The sequence below is a fragment of the Diceros bicornis genome, chromosome 3 (assembly GCF_020826845.1).
Source record: "Diceros bicornis minor isolate mBicDic1 chromosome 3, mDicBic1.mat.cur, whole genome shotgun sequence".
NCBI classification, from domain to species: Eukaryota; Metazoa; Chordata; class Mammalia; order Perissodactyla; family Rhinocerotidae; genus Diceros; species Diceros bicornis.
In genome coordinates, this window is record NC_080742.1 from 32,714,054 (window position 1) to 32,729,229 (window position 15,176).

Consider the following 15,176-nt stretch of genomic DNA (forward strand, 5'->3'; position numbering starts at 1 on the left):
AGGGGCCATGAAATGTAGATGGTAATATTGTTTCATCTGAGTCCAAGGTGAACAAGAAGGAAGAACACTCATAAAATCTGAAACACCGACCCATTTGCTCAAGAAATTTCCTTAGTAGTAATAACTTTTACCCATCATTTAATTTCTTTTGAAATATGTGATAATTTCCAATGGCCAAAGGCCACCAATGGAAAGCGACACTAAGCAAAGATTAGTTGCAATTTGACTGGTTTGGAAAAGTATTCTTGAGTTTCTGCAATGTTGTAAAACTTCTTGCATATCATTTAAACCATAAAATCTTATAAAATTTGACGTACACTATTTAACACAGAGTTCCAATCTGCCCTTAAATGCAAGGATGCTGTTCCAAAGGCAGAAATTTATTTGTTTAGTCATATTTTTATCCAGGGAATGTTTATTGAGTGCCTAAGTAACTGTGATGTAAGGTAAAAAGTGAAAAAGACAAAAAAGAGATACATCAATAGAATGCTAATGGAGATAGAATCCTATTGCTCTAAGTGTCCATGGTGGGGGCTTAGGGACTTGCATAGGCTTCTGTGAAATTACGAAAGTCCCTCAGTTCCTTCACCAGGACAGACCAAAGTGACCTGGACATTCCACGGACATTTGCAGTGTTGGTATATATCTAAGTGTAAGTGCAGTACCTGGAAGTGTAGCAGGAGAATAAGGAAATTATCAAGGTCAATGCCCAAGCTACTAGCTTACAATGATCTTTCTCTGCACGTGTCATTGTAGTTAAGATCAAATGTTGTTACTATTTTTAGCCAAATTAGAAATTTGGGAGAAATGGTATAAAGATAGTTTTGATGAAAATTCAGCACACTTTGTTGAACTTGAAAATTAGTATCCTTTGGAGTACACACATTGACTTGAGCCAAAGATGTATGTGTGCATACATGGAGAATTGTGGGACTTGAAGACTCGCAGCTTTTTTTGAAAATGTGGATGAAAGTTCTGAGCCTGTGGGGTGCACTAACTCCCTACCTCTCAAGCAGCTTAATCCAAGGAAACCATACAGCCAAATCCCGTGTGTGTGTACGTTTGCGTGTGTGCATGTGCGTATGTGCTTCCTTTACACACATAGTGCTGTACTTTCCTGACAGAAGAGGAAATGATGGTAGCCAAGTAAAGGAGAGTGTCACAGATGAAGGGCTTTAGAATAGCTTCTTTGCGGTCTAATGCCTTAGGTTGATGGCATTTTTGATTCAAATACGATTATTCTGACAAAATTTTAGAATTTAGTTATGGCAAACTCATTCCACTAATTTTATTCTAATTTCTCCTTCCTTCCTTCCTTCCTTCCTCCCTCCCTTCTTTCTTTTCTTATTTGCAAAATTTTGACAATAAAGGCATTATGGAGGTGGGCAAAGGATCTTGTCTAAAAGTAAAGTAGGATTAAATTAGTAAAGAAAGACAGTGTGAAGATCGCAAAGATAAAACATGCCACCACTCAATTTAGTAATTTCTATCCTGTTTCTACCTTATTATTATTCAGATATTTAATCCAGAGGTTGTTTAGGAACCTAAATTATCTAGGTAACTATTTTGGTGCTTTACTGTATTAGTTATGTAAATAGAGTCACTAAGTGAAACTTTAGAGTAAATTTACCAAAAAATGTAGAGAATACATGCATTGCGAAAATGATTATTGAATATATTCATGTAGATAAACACACATTGTACTATGTGTTATTGGGGCATACACAAGAAAGCAAAGGACAATCAGAAACTTCTGGACTGCTGTGAAGCACTTACCTTTTGTTTAAAAATTAGGATTTTAAGTTGCTTTCAGTACTTTCAAAAGGCTATACCCAATATGTAGATAAATTAGACTTGAATGTAAAGGTAGGAAAACCTTTACCTTAAATTCTTCTTGGTACTTTGCCATTAATTTGAGAAAAGAACTTCAAAAGACTATGTCTACTATTATAATAAAAAATATTTATTATAAAAATGATCACATTTCTTTGTACATAGCTTAGAGATAAAAACACAATTTATACATTAATAATTTAAGTGGCCCTGAACATTCAGTATCCATTTACTAGAATCCTAAACTTCTTCCATAGATTTCACAAGTACCAATGTAGACTATTTCTCTTTTGTAGAACTCCATTTACACAGTTGATGTTACTGAGATACCAACATTTCTTTTTCTCTAGTGTTTTAAAGATAGTTCACAATGTTTGGGTTAATTAATAATCAACTGATTTAAATATTTGGTAAATACAAGTATTTACATGTAAAAATGTTTAAATTTCAGTAAAAACTGAAAAGTCAAATAACCTATTGCAAATAGTTTTCTGTAGTCAATAAACGTACGAGACAGAGTTCCACCATCAAGAAAAGTCACTATCTGGGATTTCTGATGATAAAATCTGAAATCCACAAACAGTTTGAGGCTTCTATGGCCACTACCAGAAGCACCACAACACTAAGCCATGACAAAATTAAACACAAATGTTAAATTGAACACGTAGACAGTACTGATTATTTTACAGTGCAGAAAATTCTAGTTTTTTCTATATTCTGGTTTAAATAATTTGACACAGATGAGTTTATTATCTCATAAAAGCCTATCATCTTGCAAGAGTGAGACAGTCATTTAAAGAAGCCATATTGTTTTGAAAGACACCAATTCATTCTCTTGCCAATAATTTATCCATGAAAATATGGATCATTTCTTGAAATAATTTGTGGTGAATATAGCAAGGTGCCTGCCTCCTGCTTCCCTCCCTCCCTCCTTCCTTCTTCTTTCCATCCTTCCTTCTTTCCTTCTTTCCTTATTTTGTTTTTTCATTCTTTCTCTAAGAGTAATGTGCTGGATGGCCTGTCAACCTGCATATTATTCCTGAACTCCCCAAAAGTTCCATACGCAGTACGGCTTTCATTCATTAGCTCTCAACCTCAATGATTCACAGATGAAAGCATCCCTGCATGAAAACCTCTTACTCCTAGGCTATTTGTCAAAAATACTCCAAGAAGTAATTAAATTCTAATGTTCTTGAGCCATTTGATAATTAGGAATTTTTTTACAGACGTGTTAATGCTGGAGTGTAGACAATATAGTTAAACATATCAAAAATACATCTTTTTAAGCCTAGAAAATGGATGCCTTTGGATTACCACCACTGCAAGGCAGAGAACAGCCCTTCCTACTGAGTTAGGTTCTAAATGCATGATTTCTTTTCCTAACGTTGGTTTTTCCAATCTACTCTTTCATTTCTAAACAAAGCAAGGTGAGAGATATTTTTGCTATCACTTTGGCAATTCTTCTCTGCCCCCAACCACCAACATCCTGAATTCAGTGCATATTTTAAAATTCACCAAGGCTAGGCAACTGGCAATAAGTGTTCACATATCATGTGAAGTGTGAACAGGAAAAGCAGCATAATAAAGGCACTTCATTGATCAGAAGAGGCTTTCTTCTGAGTTTTTACATAGGCCCAATGCCTTGGCTGCAACTTTGAATAAAGCGTTTTGACTCATTCTTCCTCATTCAAAGTGAATGTTATTTTAATCACCAGCTTTTCCTCCCTAGAGTGCATAGACAAATACAAAATGTACCTTTACATACACTTCTAATCACAGAGCATAAACTAAGCCCCAATCCTTTGAATGGCAGGAAAATACTGGTGTATTGACACTTGATATTCAATAAATACCAATATCTTATGACATCAACCAGAGGCCTAAAATACCTGTCCATTGAAACTGCTAGCCTACATCATCATTTTGCTCCTTTTCTCATTCTTGTTGATAAAGACATGGAAAAATGAGGATTATTTCTTCTTCAAGATTTGATATAAACTCATGAGTTATTCTAAGAATAAAGAGCTGGCTATCTGGTAACTCCTGCAGTCCTGCACTATGCTCTCCTGGGTCACAGAAACGAGCCATTCCTCTTCCCATCAGTGTTCTGATCAAGGAGTGTTTGTTGCTATTGTTGGTTTTTGAGGAAACAAAAGTTCACACGCAAACATTCAGGAAGCAGCACTGGTATGGACCCACTTTGATCCCTTAAAGTGTCCTGGGTGTCCCTCTTCACAGGGCCACTTTTTCCTTTGCCAAGTTCTTTGGTTCCTTGCTTGGGACACACCAGTCGTCAGCCTCACTCATCATCTGATAATGTTTGAAGGCTGATTTGTTAAAGACCGGGAGTTTTTCTACAGATTCAGAAGACAAAGCCTGAAAGAAGAGGAAGAAAAAAAAAATCAAACCAAAGAAATTATTCATGGCATAATTTGTCCTTAAAGTGATTATTCAAAATAAATTCAGAGGTTAAGTATTCAAACATTCAAATACATTCTTTTAATTGATTTAGTAATAAGAGCACACCAGAGCCTATAGTATGCTAGATATTGTATAAAAGAAAACTAAAAAATAAATATTATCTCCACCCTATAGGGGCTGAAATAGTGTACATACAATTCTAAATTAGGGAGTAGAATTCGTGTTCAATATTTATATATGTCTCTTGTCTGGATATTGCTGATATGATAAAGTTGAATAGAAGAGCTGTTTTTTCCAGGCAAAACCTTTGTGTCTGTGATAAAGTGAGAGTTCTAATCTGATACCATTAATCTATTAAAATCTGATACTATATACCTATAATCTATTAATCTTTCCCAATACTTTGAAGACTTTTGCTTATTTAAGATTGAATACATTAACTATTTCAGGTGGCCAAAGGCCATTTGTCAAATTCCCTTGCACAAAATGGGAGCCTAGAAGCCTAAAGTTTTAATTGCTAATATCTGTAAATATATTTTCAGTCGAAATAGTTGGCAAATGATTAACAGAATCACGACAGTGACCTTAACAAATAAATTGAGGCTTTATCAGAAATTAAAAAAAATAAAACATGTACCTGGAACATTATTAGCATATATTCCCCACAAGTTTAAGTAAAACAAAAGTACAGCTATTCTCACAGATGCCAAAAGGAGTTGCCTTAAAAAATTCACTTGAGCATCTTCTGACTCAGAAACTAACACGTTTCTTGAGAAACAATTTTGCTTCACTTGAGGCAGGTAGCCTGGCCCCACTCCCTTGCTGGTAAGTTACCGTATTATATGTTAAATTGTATATTTACACATACCAACAGAAAATAGAACCACTTGTGTTCATTATTTGCATTAACTCAGTTTGGGGTATTCACTGTGGACCATAGAACTCAGGGCTGTAAAAGAAGCAATCTTTTCAGAAATAGCATTTTTTTCTATTGAATTAAAGGATACCTTTAAGTAGATGATAGCATCTGTTCCATATCCTGACAAAGAATAGAGATTCAGATCTCCTTGAAAGTACTTGGCATAGAGACGAGAAATGGGCAAGCCATAACCAAAACCAGCCTAGAGGGGAAAGATCAGTTATTGGTAAAGAGGTGGACATGGTCATTGGAATACAAAATATAGGAAGGAGTTTTCTTTTTCATCCTCCCTGATACTGATGCCCTAGAAGCTAGATAAATATCTTCTTCCAATCAGACACCCCTTGTAGAATTGTTTCACCATTTTTAGCTTGCTTTATCATTCTTTCTCATATCCTCCATGCCCAATTTTACTAAATTGATTAACTTGCCTAAATACTTTCTTGTAATCCTTGCTCTACATCTAGAACTAGGTGGCTGGGATGAACTTAGCCATATAATTGGTCTTACCAAAGGAGCATTCCTGGAATTATCCATCACAGGCGTTGGTGCAGTGGAGTATGTGTAACTAAAGAGGCGGTCAATGATCCTCAGGGGGACACCACCTCCTCTGTCTGAAATCTTAAACAAACAAGCAAGTCATCAGAGCTACACATTAGAAACAATGTGCATTTGCCTACATAAAAATGTCTATCCTTCATTTAAAAGTCACCTGGTGTACATGACTTTGATCTTGCTCAAAGCAGAAAGCTTTATTATTATTGACTCTTTTTTAATTCTTTCAAGAGAGACTCGAAAGAAAAACAGAGAATGGTTACCTTAATTGTGAGATCTTCTTTTCCCAAGACAACAATCACCTCAATTGGTGTAAGGGAAGGCCGGTTTTCCTGGTGTTCAACTGTTGCCCTCATTGCATTCTAAAGAAAACAAAACCATAAGGAATTCAATGGCAGAAGAAGGATGGACAATAAATAACTGTTTTTTATGTTTAAAATAAAAGCAGCACAGAGGGTAATTCAAAGTTCCTGTTTTTTTTTAAGTTAGTAGTAAAAAAGCTCTGTAAATTGCCATTTATGAATATGTCATGCAGGATGTATAATGAAAAATATTCATTTACCATGTAATATAGCTCCTGGGAGCAATGTCTAATGGAAAAACAATTCTGCTGGCTGTCAAGTTCTTATTTGTAAGCTTAATTTAAATGTAGAAATTGGTTTTTATAGTCCTTTTCCTGGCTCTCTCTTTTCTGTCTTTCCATTACATTTTACATCCAAGCACCAAAGACCATTACATAACAAATGAACAGTGAATTACTGAACCAATTTATTGGCTTTTATAAAATTTGCTGGGAAAAGGTTGTTACTATTTAAAAGGATAGTAAATAATTCTAAATTAAATTTCAATTTGCATTTGATTATCATTTTAACTTTTACCAATGATGGCAAAATAACTCTATGAGTTGGACTATTCAATTTAAAAATAAATCAAATCAACAAAAAAATATCTTCTGTCTTTTAACAGAGAAAAAATTCAGACAAGTTTTCAGAAAACTGGATGAATCTCATACAGATAAAGTTTTGGTTTATTCACCCGTTTTCCTCTCTAACCTTCTTCTGGTAGATTATCTGCTGTCTGGTTTCTATACAATATTAAGTTCTAATCATTAGCCAAAGTGAAATAAAACAGGTCAGATGTTTGTAGTACAATCAATACCTCACTGCACTAACATTAGAATAAGTTAGGAAACAGTAAATTCTGAGAAAGTTATATCAGAATTAGAGGCAGATTTCACTTTTTTTAGGCTTCCTCCTCTCCAATCCAGGGGACTCTTGGGAAGCATCATAAAGTTTCAGGTGTTTTTCTATCTTTTGGAGTAAGTACAGAGTTTTAGTTTGGTCTCAGAACCCAAGACAAGGTTTGATTCTTAGCACCTAGCTATCCTAGACCAGTAACATCTGCATCCTCTGAGAGCTTGTTAGAAATGCAAATTCTCAGACCTACAGAATCAAAATCTCTGGGGCAGATCCTAAGAATTTGTGGTCTAACCAGCCTTCCACGTGATTCTAATGCACACTTGAAGTTTGAGAGGCACTGCCCTACAGGCCTACTACCTAAAGTGTGGCCTGTGGACCAGCAGCATCACCTGTTAGCTTACTAGAAATTCAGCATCTCAAGCCCAACCCCACAGCCACTGAATCAGAACTTGCATTTTAACAAAACACCCAGGTGATTCACATGCACATTAAAGTAGATCATTGAAGGAATCTACTGTCCTCTGAGTATATTCTAGACTCAGGTTAGGGCCCTGCCACCTACAGTAATTCTGGACTTGAACCTCTGGATTTGGAGTTGGACCAGCCTATGGGGGTGGAGGTAACAAGGCCTCTTTCCCTGAAGCATTCATCCCATGACCTTCCTTAATGAATGTGTGAATGACTAGTGCTTTGTTGGACCCTTGAAAAAATAATGGGAACAGGGAGCACCGAGACATCATGAATTATACTGTGCATTCTCAAATTCGTGTTGATGCTACAAGGAACTGCATGTACCCTTTCAAACATTAACTGTACCTTTCTGTTAGGGGCACAGAAGCATGCTTAGGAGAAGATAGTGAAGCTCCTGTTTAGTGGGAAATGATGAAGGAAATAAAAATGTAACCAATGAACTTTTTTTAAAAAACAAAATTGCAACTATTTTGAAGTGTCATACCTTGAATAGTTCAAAGAGCATATGATGAAGGTGAGAGGGAACGTAAACAATGTGAATTGGTTGGCCTGGAAATTTTCCTGGAAAAAAATTAAACTCATTTAGAATTGGTAAACAAACATTTCACTAAAATAAACGTCCATATCTATTTGATTAATATTTTTAGACTTAGGATTGGAACACTCCCCATCCTCCTCACTCCAAAATTCTACCCTAGAATCTACCTCTTAAACAGTGAACACAACTGGCTTAGTTTCAAAATGCTGTTACAGTTGCTATGTAGTGCTCTATGATTAATTTTTGCATTTCTCTACAAATGTATCAAGTCAGATGAAATATGCAACAAGGGTGCTATAAATTAGATTACATGGGTTGTTTGTCTCTATTTTCAAAACTTTTGTACTGAACAACTTCAGAGTTAAAATTATACACATTTTAACGAAGAAGAAAAAACAAATGTAAGCGTCTATAACATCAAAATTAATGCTAGCTATAATTTTCATATTTTTAATGTACAGGAAAATAACACATCTGATTATTCCTGATTTTTATTACCCAAACATTAAATCTTTTGGCTAACTATGCTTAAATTTCACCAAGAGACTAAAGAAAACAGAGAAACAAAAACCTCATCATACTATTTGAAAAGAAAAATAAAAGTATTATTCTGTGGTCTCCCAGGCCTTGGCAAACTTTGAATCAGAAAACACAAGGTCTGACACAATTCCCTCTTTATTTTATCAAACAGTTCAAGCAGTCTATCTACAAGTATTATGCAACAACACTGTTATTGCTTAGAGATGTTTTTCAATCTCTATTTGTACTCCTGTTTTTAGTTTAGCAATAAATTATATTTGCATATCCCTAATCCATGAGTTAGGCTAATCTTTTTTTAATTTTTTTTGTGAGGAAGATCGGCCCTGAGCTAACATGTGCCAATCCTCCTCTTTTTTTGGCTGAGGAAGACTGGCCCTGGGCTAACACCCGTGCCCATCTTCCTCTACAGCCGCCACAGCATGGCTTGACAAGCAGTGCGTCTGTGTGCACCTAGGATCGCAACCGGCGAAGCCTGGGCCGCCACAGCGGAGCACATAACCGCCTGCGCCACCGGGCCGGCCCCCGAGTTAGGCTACTCTCAACTTGAGCAACTTGATTTTAACTTTCATCACCAACAAACACTGTTCCTGTATAACTATTACTTGGAATAGATGTTTACTTTGAATTGAAAGGAGAATGTTATTTCAATTTAAGTAAACTGTCTTGCTTTGAGACACAACTGTGCGATAAGATAAAAATAGTGCCTTGCATTCATCATGTAATCACTTCAGTCCATGTGAAGACTTTATTTTTTCAGACATTCTAGAGTTGAAGCTCTTGAAGTATGCTTTGCTTCCAAAACAGTGCTATATACTTATAGTGTAGTTTTTAAAAATTTTAGGTAAGAATATGTAACATGAAATCTACCTTCTTAAATATTTAAGTGTACGATATAGTATTGTTAACTATGACGTTGTACAGCAGATCTCTAGGACTTATTCATCTTGCATAACTGAAATTGTACACCCATTGAATAGCAACTCCCCATTTCTCCCTCACCCCAGCCTCTGGCAACCACCATTCTACTCTCTGCTTCTATGAGTTTGGCTATTTTAGATACCTCATATAAGTGGAATCATACAGTATTTGTCCTTCTGTGACTGGTTTATTTCTTATAGTGCAATTTACAGTATTTTTGTTTCCAGGTCTTATGAGTGACCTCTTCAGGAGGACAGCTCCACTACCAAGTGGTTCCTCCTACTTCTGGCCTTCCTAGCCCCTATATTCTGTAGTAAGCAATCTTTCTTTCATCTAAGATATTGGAACTTAGTTGCTCCACTAAATCCTGAATTATTTGTTCAAATCATTCTTCTTTCTGAATCGTCATTAGCAACTAAACATGCTCAACTGGAACTTGCCAGTTGAGATAAAAGAACCTTGGCTTCCAAAAAAGTTGTGTACAAATTCTAGGCAAGTTCAGAAGGGAAAAAAGGAACACAGAAGTTGCTTTGTATTTACAAGAAGTAATCATACTGGGAGAACACTGAATTTTCCATAGATTAAAATATATTTTATTTATAGCTTACCATTCACTTGTGTGAGCTTTAACTCTGGAGATGTTAAATAATACCGATCACAAAGCATCTTTGAACACTCAAAGGCATCTGGAATAGAAGATTTTTTTTCATAAAGATGAAATGAATTTATGCCAAGTAAAATTTTCAAGTGATCTTCAGTGTGTATACAACTCTTAAGCTAAAATATTCGTTAGAGTACAGATTTATGTATATGAAAAAATAGCTTTTTAATATTTTATTGAAGAAAAAATTAAGACAATGTTTAAGTTATAGCTATAGTAATAGATATGTACACTTTAGAGATCAAATACAATATATAATAATATGGCACATTAGCCATTGATGTTTGTATTTTTTAATATTACAAATGAATGCTTAAACTCCTTCGTCTCAAAAGCAAAGAACCTTCATGACTGTATTTACAAAAATATTAACAGAACACTTTGAATATAAAGTCATTCACAAAGTCATCTCAACTATAGATATGTCAATCATATAGTGTATATTTTCAATAAGGGAAATGCAGAAATCTAGAAATTACCTTGGACCACTGCTGACACATCACAGTTTGGATCAATGCTTCCAATGTGGGTTGGGTTTCCTGTCTGTGAGTCGCTAAATATAAGAACTGTTGGAAAATAAAAACAAAAAATATTGTTATAAAAATCAGGATAACAATGATTAAAACTACCACTGAGAAAGAATGTGACCCACCAAATAATGAAACATCTAGTTCGAGCATGGCTTATATTCTATACCCATCGCTGGATAACATGACCATGATGAGCTAACTTACTGTGCTGGTTCATCAGCATCCGGGTAGAAATACGGTTCATGTAAAATCGATCCAAGAAATACTGAAGATTTTGATTGGTGGCTGGGTCAACTGTACAGCGATCTTTGTACTCTATGATTCCTTGTGCCATTGTAGGAACTACATTATGGTGTCTATTTCGAACTTTGATGAGAGTATCTACAAAACTAATCCAAAACACATTTACAGTTAGTGTAAATTCAAATAAGTTTCATTCACATACATTTCTTAGATTACTTCAAAGAAGGCTAAAGCTTTTCTTAAGTACTCATGTAAACAAATCAAATTATAAAATGTTTGGATGATGCTTTATTAAGGCTCTCACTACAGACTCTTTGACTACAGTAGAAAGATAGTTTCATGAACAGATTTATTTTGCTTTTAGCTTACAAATTAAAATACCAGCTCTGTGACTGGTGTATTCATTCCAGGTGTTCATTAAGCCTTCTCTTTAAAAAAATAATAATTAAAAAATAATTAATATTGAAGATTACTCTAGAATGCCATTGTAAAAAAAACTTTCAAAATTTCTTGTAAGATTTATAAATTATTCTTATTTCTTATAGCTAGAAACTAAACTGTCAGTTACTCTGAAAGAAATTGTTTAATCTCCAATGACAGTGACATACATTAACATTACATAATAGTAAGTCCTCCAACAAATCTAATCATTGGACTAAATTTATAGTAAAAATAGGTTTCCTTAAAAAACAAGTCCTCTACCCTTGTTCATACTCAGCATCATTTTTCAATGCCATAATTCTTTATCACTTTTAAAAAACTGACTAGCCAAAACTTGTCATTTGTAAAGGGGTAATTATTAATTATTCAGGGTTGGAGTTCCTTTAATTTAGGTCTAAAAAAAATCTTAGGAGTATGTCTGGAAATAGTTAAAGTTTTTGACACTTATTCTAATGCACAGAACTTACTCTGACAATGTTTTCTGGTCCTGTGGGCTTCTTTCATGGAATTCCACCAAATCCATCAGGCTCTGGATATACCTGTAAAGCAACAGGTGTGCTTTAAGTTTTAAATTAAATGGTCAGATCCAAGGGCCTGAAAATAGAATACCTTTTTCAAATGATTTGAAAAGATAAAGTATTATGTTTAAAATGACAACTTTCCTCCAAGACATCTGGAAAATAATACATCTAAAAAAAACAAAAAGCTGCAACTTTAATCCTCAACTTTCCAACTTAAAATTTATGTTTCTTTAACTATTCCAGATCACTATTCAGTTTTATTGGGCAAATGTTATCATTTTTTATAGCAAAAGCATTTAGAAACAACTTTTAAGAAAGACTTCATACTTCTTCCTACTCCATCCATACGTAAGAAGAAATCTTGAAAGCAGCAGTAAATACTGTGAATTGAATATGTGTTTCAGATTGTAATTGTTGTTTAATGGGTATGTAATACATATATTTCTTGAATCAATGAATAAAAAGCTGTGCAGTCAGTAGATTAGGGTGAGGCTCTGGTGCATATCAGCTTCAGTGCATATCCTGGCTGTGTTCTCTGAAAATCTGCTCCTGTGGGTTATCTACCCTCTTTAAGCTTCAGTACCCTTATTTGTAAAATGAGATGATGATAACTAACACGGAGTGCTGGCTGTGTGCCAGGAACTGTTCTAAGTACTTTTTTATGGCTTACCTCATTCAAATACATTCAAATGCCCCTTTGAGGCATATACTTTATTCTCCTCAGTAACAGACGGGGGAATCGAGGCATAGAGAATTTAAGACACTTGCCAAGGATTCCCTAACTAAGAAAAGGCAGAGGCAGGATTTGAACCCAGAGCCTGCTCTGTCAATTTGTTTGTTAGTAACAAAGATCAGGCCCTCTCTAAATAGTAGTCATTTGTATCAATTCCTACGGTAGGATTCCTTTTGCAATATCAAACTGTCTTTTATTATTTAAAATACAAAACTAAAATTGCAACTGTCAATTATTTCTCATATTTCCTCTGGAAGTAAAAATTATATTGTGAAAGTATCTACTTTTTCAGAGTAAAAAATGCCTGTTTATAGCTTTATAACTGCCCTTATTATAACTTACTCTAAATTAATAAAAATATTCTTTACATCTTTCAAAAGTATTTACTGTTCAGACCACCTGTTTTCCAATTATGTTAATATATTATAAGAATTCATACTCAGATAACTGTCTTAAAACTAGAGACTGTTTTAGAATGGTTCACCACTTACCAGCTTTTAACTAATTGCACTGAAGATGTATTTACTAATGGATCAGGGAGGATGTCAATTTCTTTCAGGATATTGGCTAGCCTCACAGGCAATTCTTGTCGCAAAAATGCAAAAGAAGTTCTTTCACATGCATTTTCTGAACCTGTAATAAATACATTTATTTAGTTTTTGGAAAAAAGTATGTCTAAATGACATATTTGAATAGAATTAACTGTCCAATATTGAACACACACATATATTACAAAATTATATTTCACCATCAGTTGGGTTACTGTTTATAGATAATTCAGGAGTATTTTCTTCTTCAGTGTCTTTTTCTTTCTTTCCTTTTTTTTGGAAGTGACCAATGTGAGAATTCTACTTTTCTCTTTTTGAAGAGGATTCGCTTCCAAGAAGTCAGACTATCCCACAGCTCTCAGTATTCATAAAAGAGAGCGGGATTCAGTCAACACCACAACGTCAACGAGATAACATCGTTCACAGAGTTCTAGATCTGAAATTGGAGGGGGGATAAGAGAGAGGGTGGGAGCCGTGATTTTTCTAGACTAGTGATAAATAATATCACATTTAAATCCTTGAAAATTTCCTTATAAGATTACTGCAGAAAGTTTGTAAATATTTTCAGCAGCAATGCAAATATATGGAAAACTATAATGGTAAAGAGACAAAGAAATTTATTAGGAACGCAGAGAGATGTACCCTGTGGAGGGGTGGAGGGTGGAGGGTGGCTAAGGGATAAAATCTCAGTTGACCTGAGGCTACTTTATAGTATTAGGAATCTTCTCCAAGAAGTACTGTCCAGAAGTGAAATAGGGGATAAAGTTCTAGTTCATTGTTAAATGGTAACTGACAGCAAACAGTATTTTGACTAGAAGCTTTGGAGAGAAAGAAGAGGAAAGCTGAGCTAAACCATCCAGCATCAGCGGGGCTGCAAGCGGCCTTGATCTGGAGGCAAAACCTGTCAGCAAGAAGGCAGAGCCAGGAAAAGGCAAGGTGCGCTGGCGTCGAGGCTCCAGGGTTCAGCACGAAAGCGGATCTCAGTTGTTTTAAGCAATGAGCCCAGTCCTCCCTCCACCGGGGCTGAAAATTTAGGCAGCTCCCCAGCCCCACCCGCCCAACCCTGCCCAGGCCCCACGTCCCCGCTCACCAAAGTCCAGCAGCTGCTTCATGGACAGCGGGGACGGGCTGTAGCGCGAGAAATGCTCGACTTCGCGGGGGACCAGGCTCAGCGAGCCGGCGCTGCGCATCACGAAGCGGGCCGCCTTCATCTTGATGCCCACCGTCCCTGGCAGGGCTGGGTCTGGCTTGAGGCGCGACAGCCGCGAGGAGCAGCACCTGGGACCGAAGAGGGGGCGGGGCGCGTCCGGGCGAGGAGGGCAGGTGTGCTGGCGGGCTCGGGCACCGCGGCCTGGGCTGGGGTTCGGAGGTGCTTCGGGGTGGAGGAGGCGGGCAGTGAGTCGAAGGAGCAGTGAATGGCTCTAGAGTCAAGTTCGCGTCTTGCCACCGCCCGCCGCTACCCGCGGTTTTATCTGTTTCCCCGCACGCTCCCCGCCCCCCTGACCCCGTCACCCCCCCCCACGCCCCAGCTCCAACGGGGAGGAGTCACTGGGACTTAGAGTCGAGTCCCGAACTTGGGGCCGCGCCAATCAGCTCAGATAAAGAACTTTGGACCCCGCCCCCTGGCTACGGTCCCCACGGAGTGGCCTGGCACCAGCGCCCGAGGCTGTCAGGGGTAAGGGGGTAGGAGGAAGCCAAAGCGGACATCTGGAGGTCCGTGGGCTCAAGATCAGCCATTTGGGACAGGGCCTGGGATCGCGTGCGGTGGGGTCCCTCCCAGACTCGTCCTTGTTTACAAGTACAGGCTGTTTCAATGTCGCGCGTTCCTGGCCAGAAACTATTTCCAAGAATCTGGGCTCCGTGATGCAACTGGTCCTTGCTCAGAGCGGGGCTTTTACAGTAGCCAATAAGCTGCGTTCAAAAGTATGGGCTTCCCTTCCATTGGACAGCGAAAGGAGTAAACCACGTAGAGAGTTCTTCCAGTATTTTCTCCAGGAGTGAACAACACGTCAGGAACTGGAAGTTACTTTTGCTGAGACTTGAGGAGCTGCCCAAAATATATTTGCTTTTTCTTGTGGGCGTAAAGGGCCGTCAATTTGTTTCTC

General features: G+C 37.0%; 1 protein-coding gene across 1 annotated transcript; it reads right to left on the reverse strand.

Moving 5' to 3' along the window:
• Positions 1 to 1,942: 1,942 nt before the first annotated feature.
• Positions 1,943 to 14,475, reverse strand: PDK4 (pyruvate dehydrogenase kinase 4). The gene is made up of 11 exons (XM_058525876.1): positions 14,162 to 14,475; positions 13,015 to 13,156; positions 11,737 to 11,808; positions 10,790 to 10,974; positions 10,535 to 10,621; positions 10,003 to 10,080; positions 7,883 to 7,959; positions 5,992 to 6,090; positions 5,684 to 5,794; positions 5,262 to 5,375; positions 1,943 to 4,209 (listed from the first exon to the last, which is right to left on the reverse strand). Exons 1-11 carry the CDS (start codon positions 14,280 to 14,282, stop codon positions 4,066 to 4,068), a joined length of 1,230 nt encoding a protein of 409 aa, XP_058381859.1. The 5' UTR covers positions 14,283 to 14,475; the 3' UTR covers positions 1,943 to 4,065.
• Positions 14,476 to 15,176: the final 701 nt, after the last annotated feature.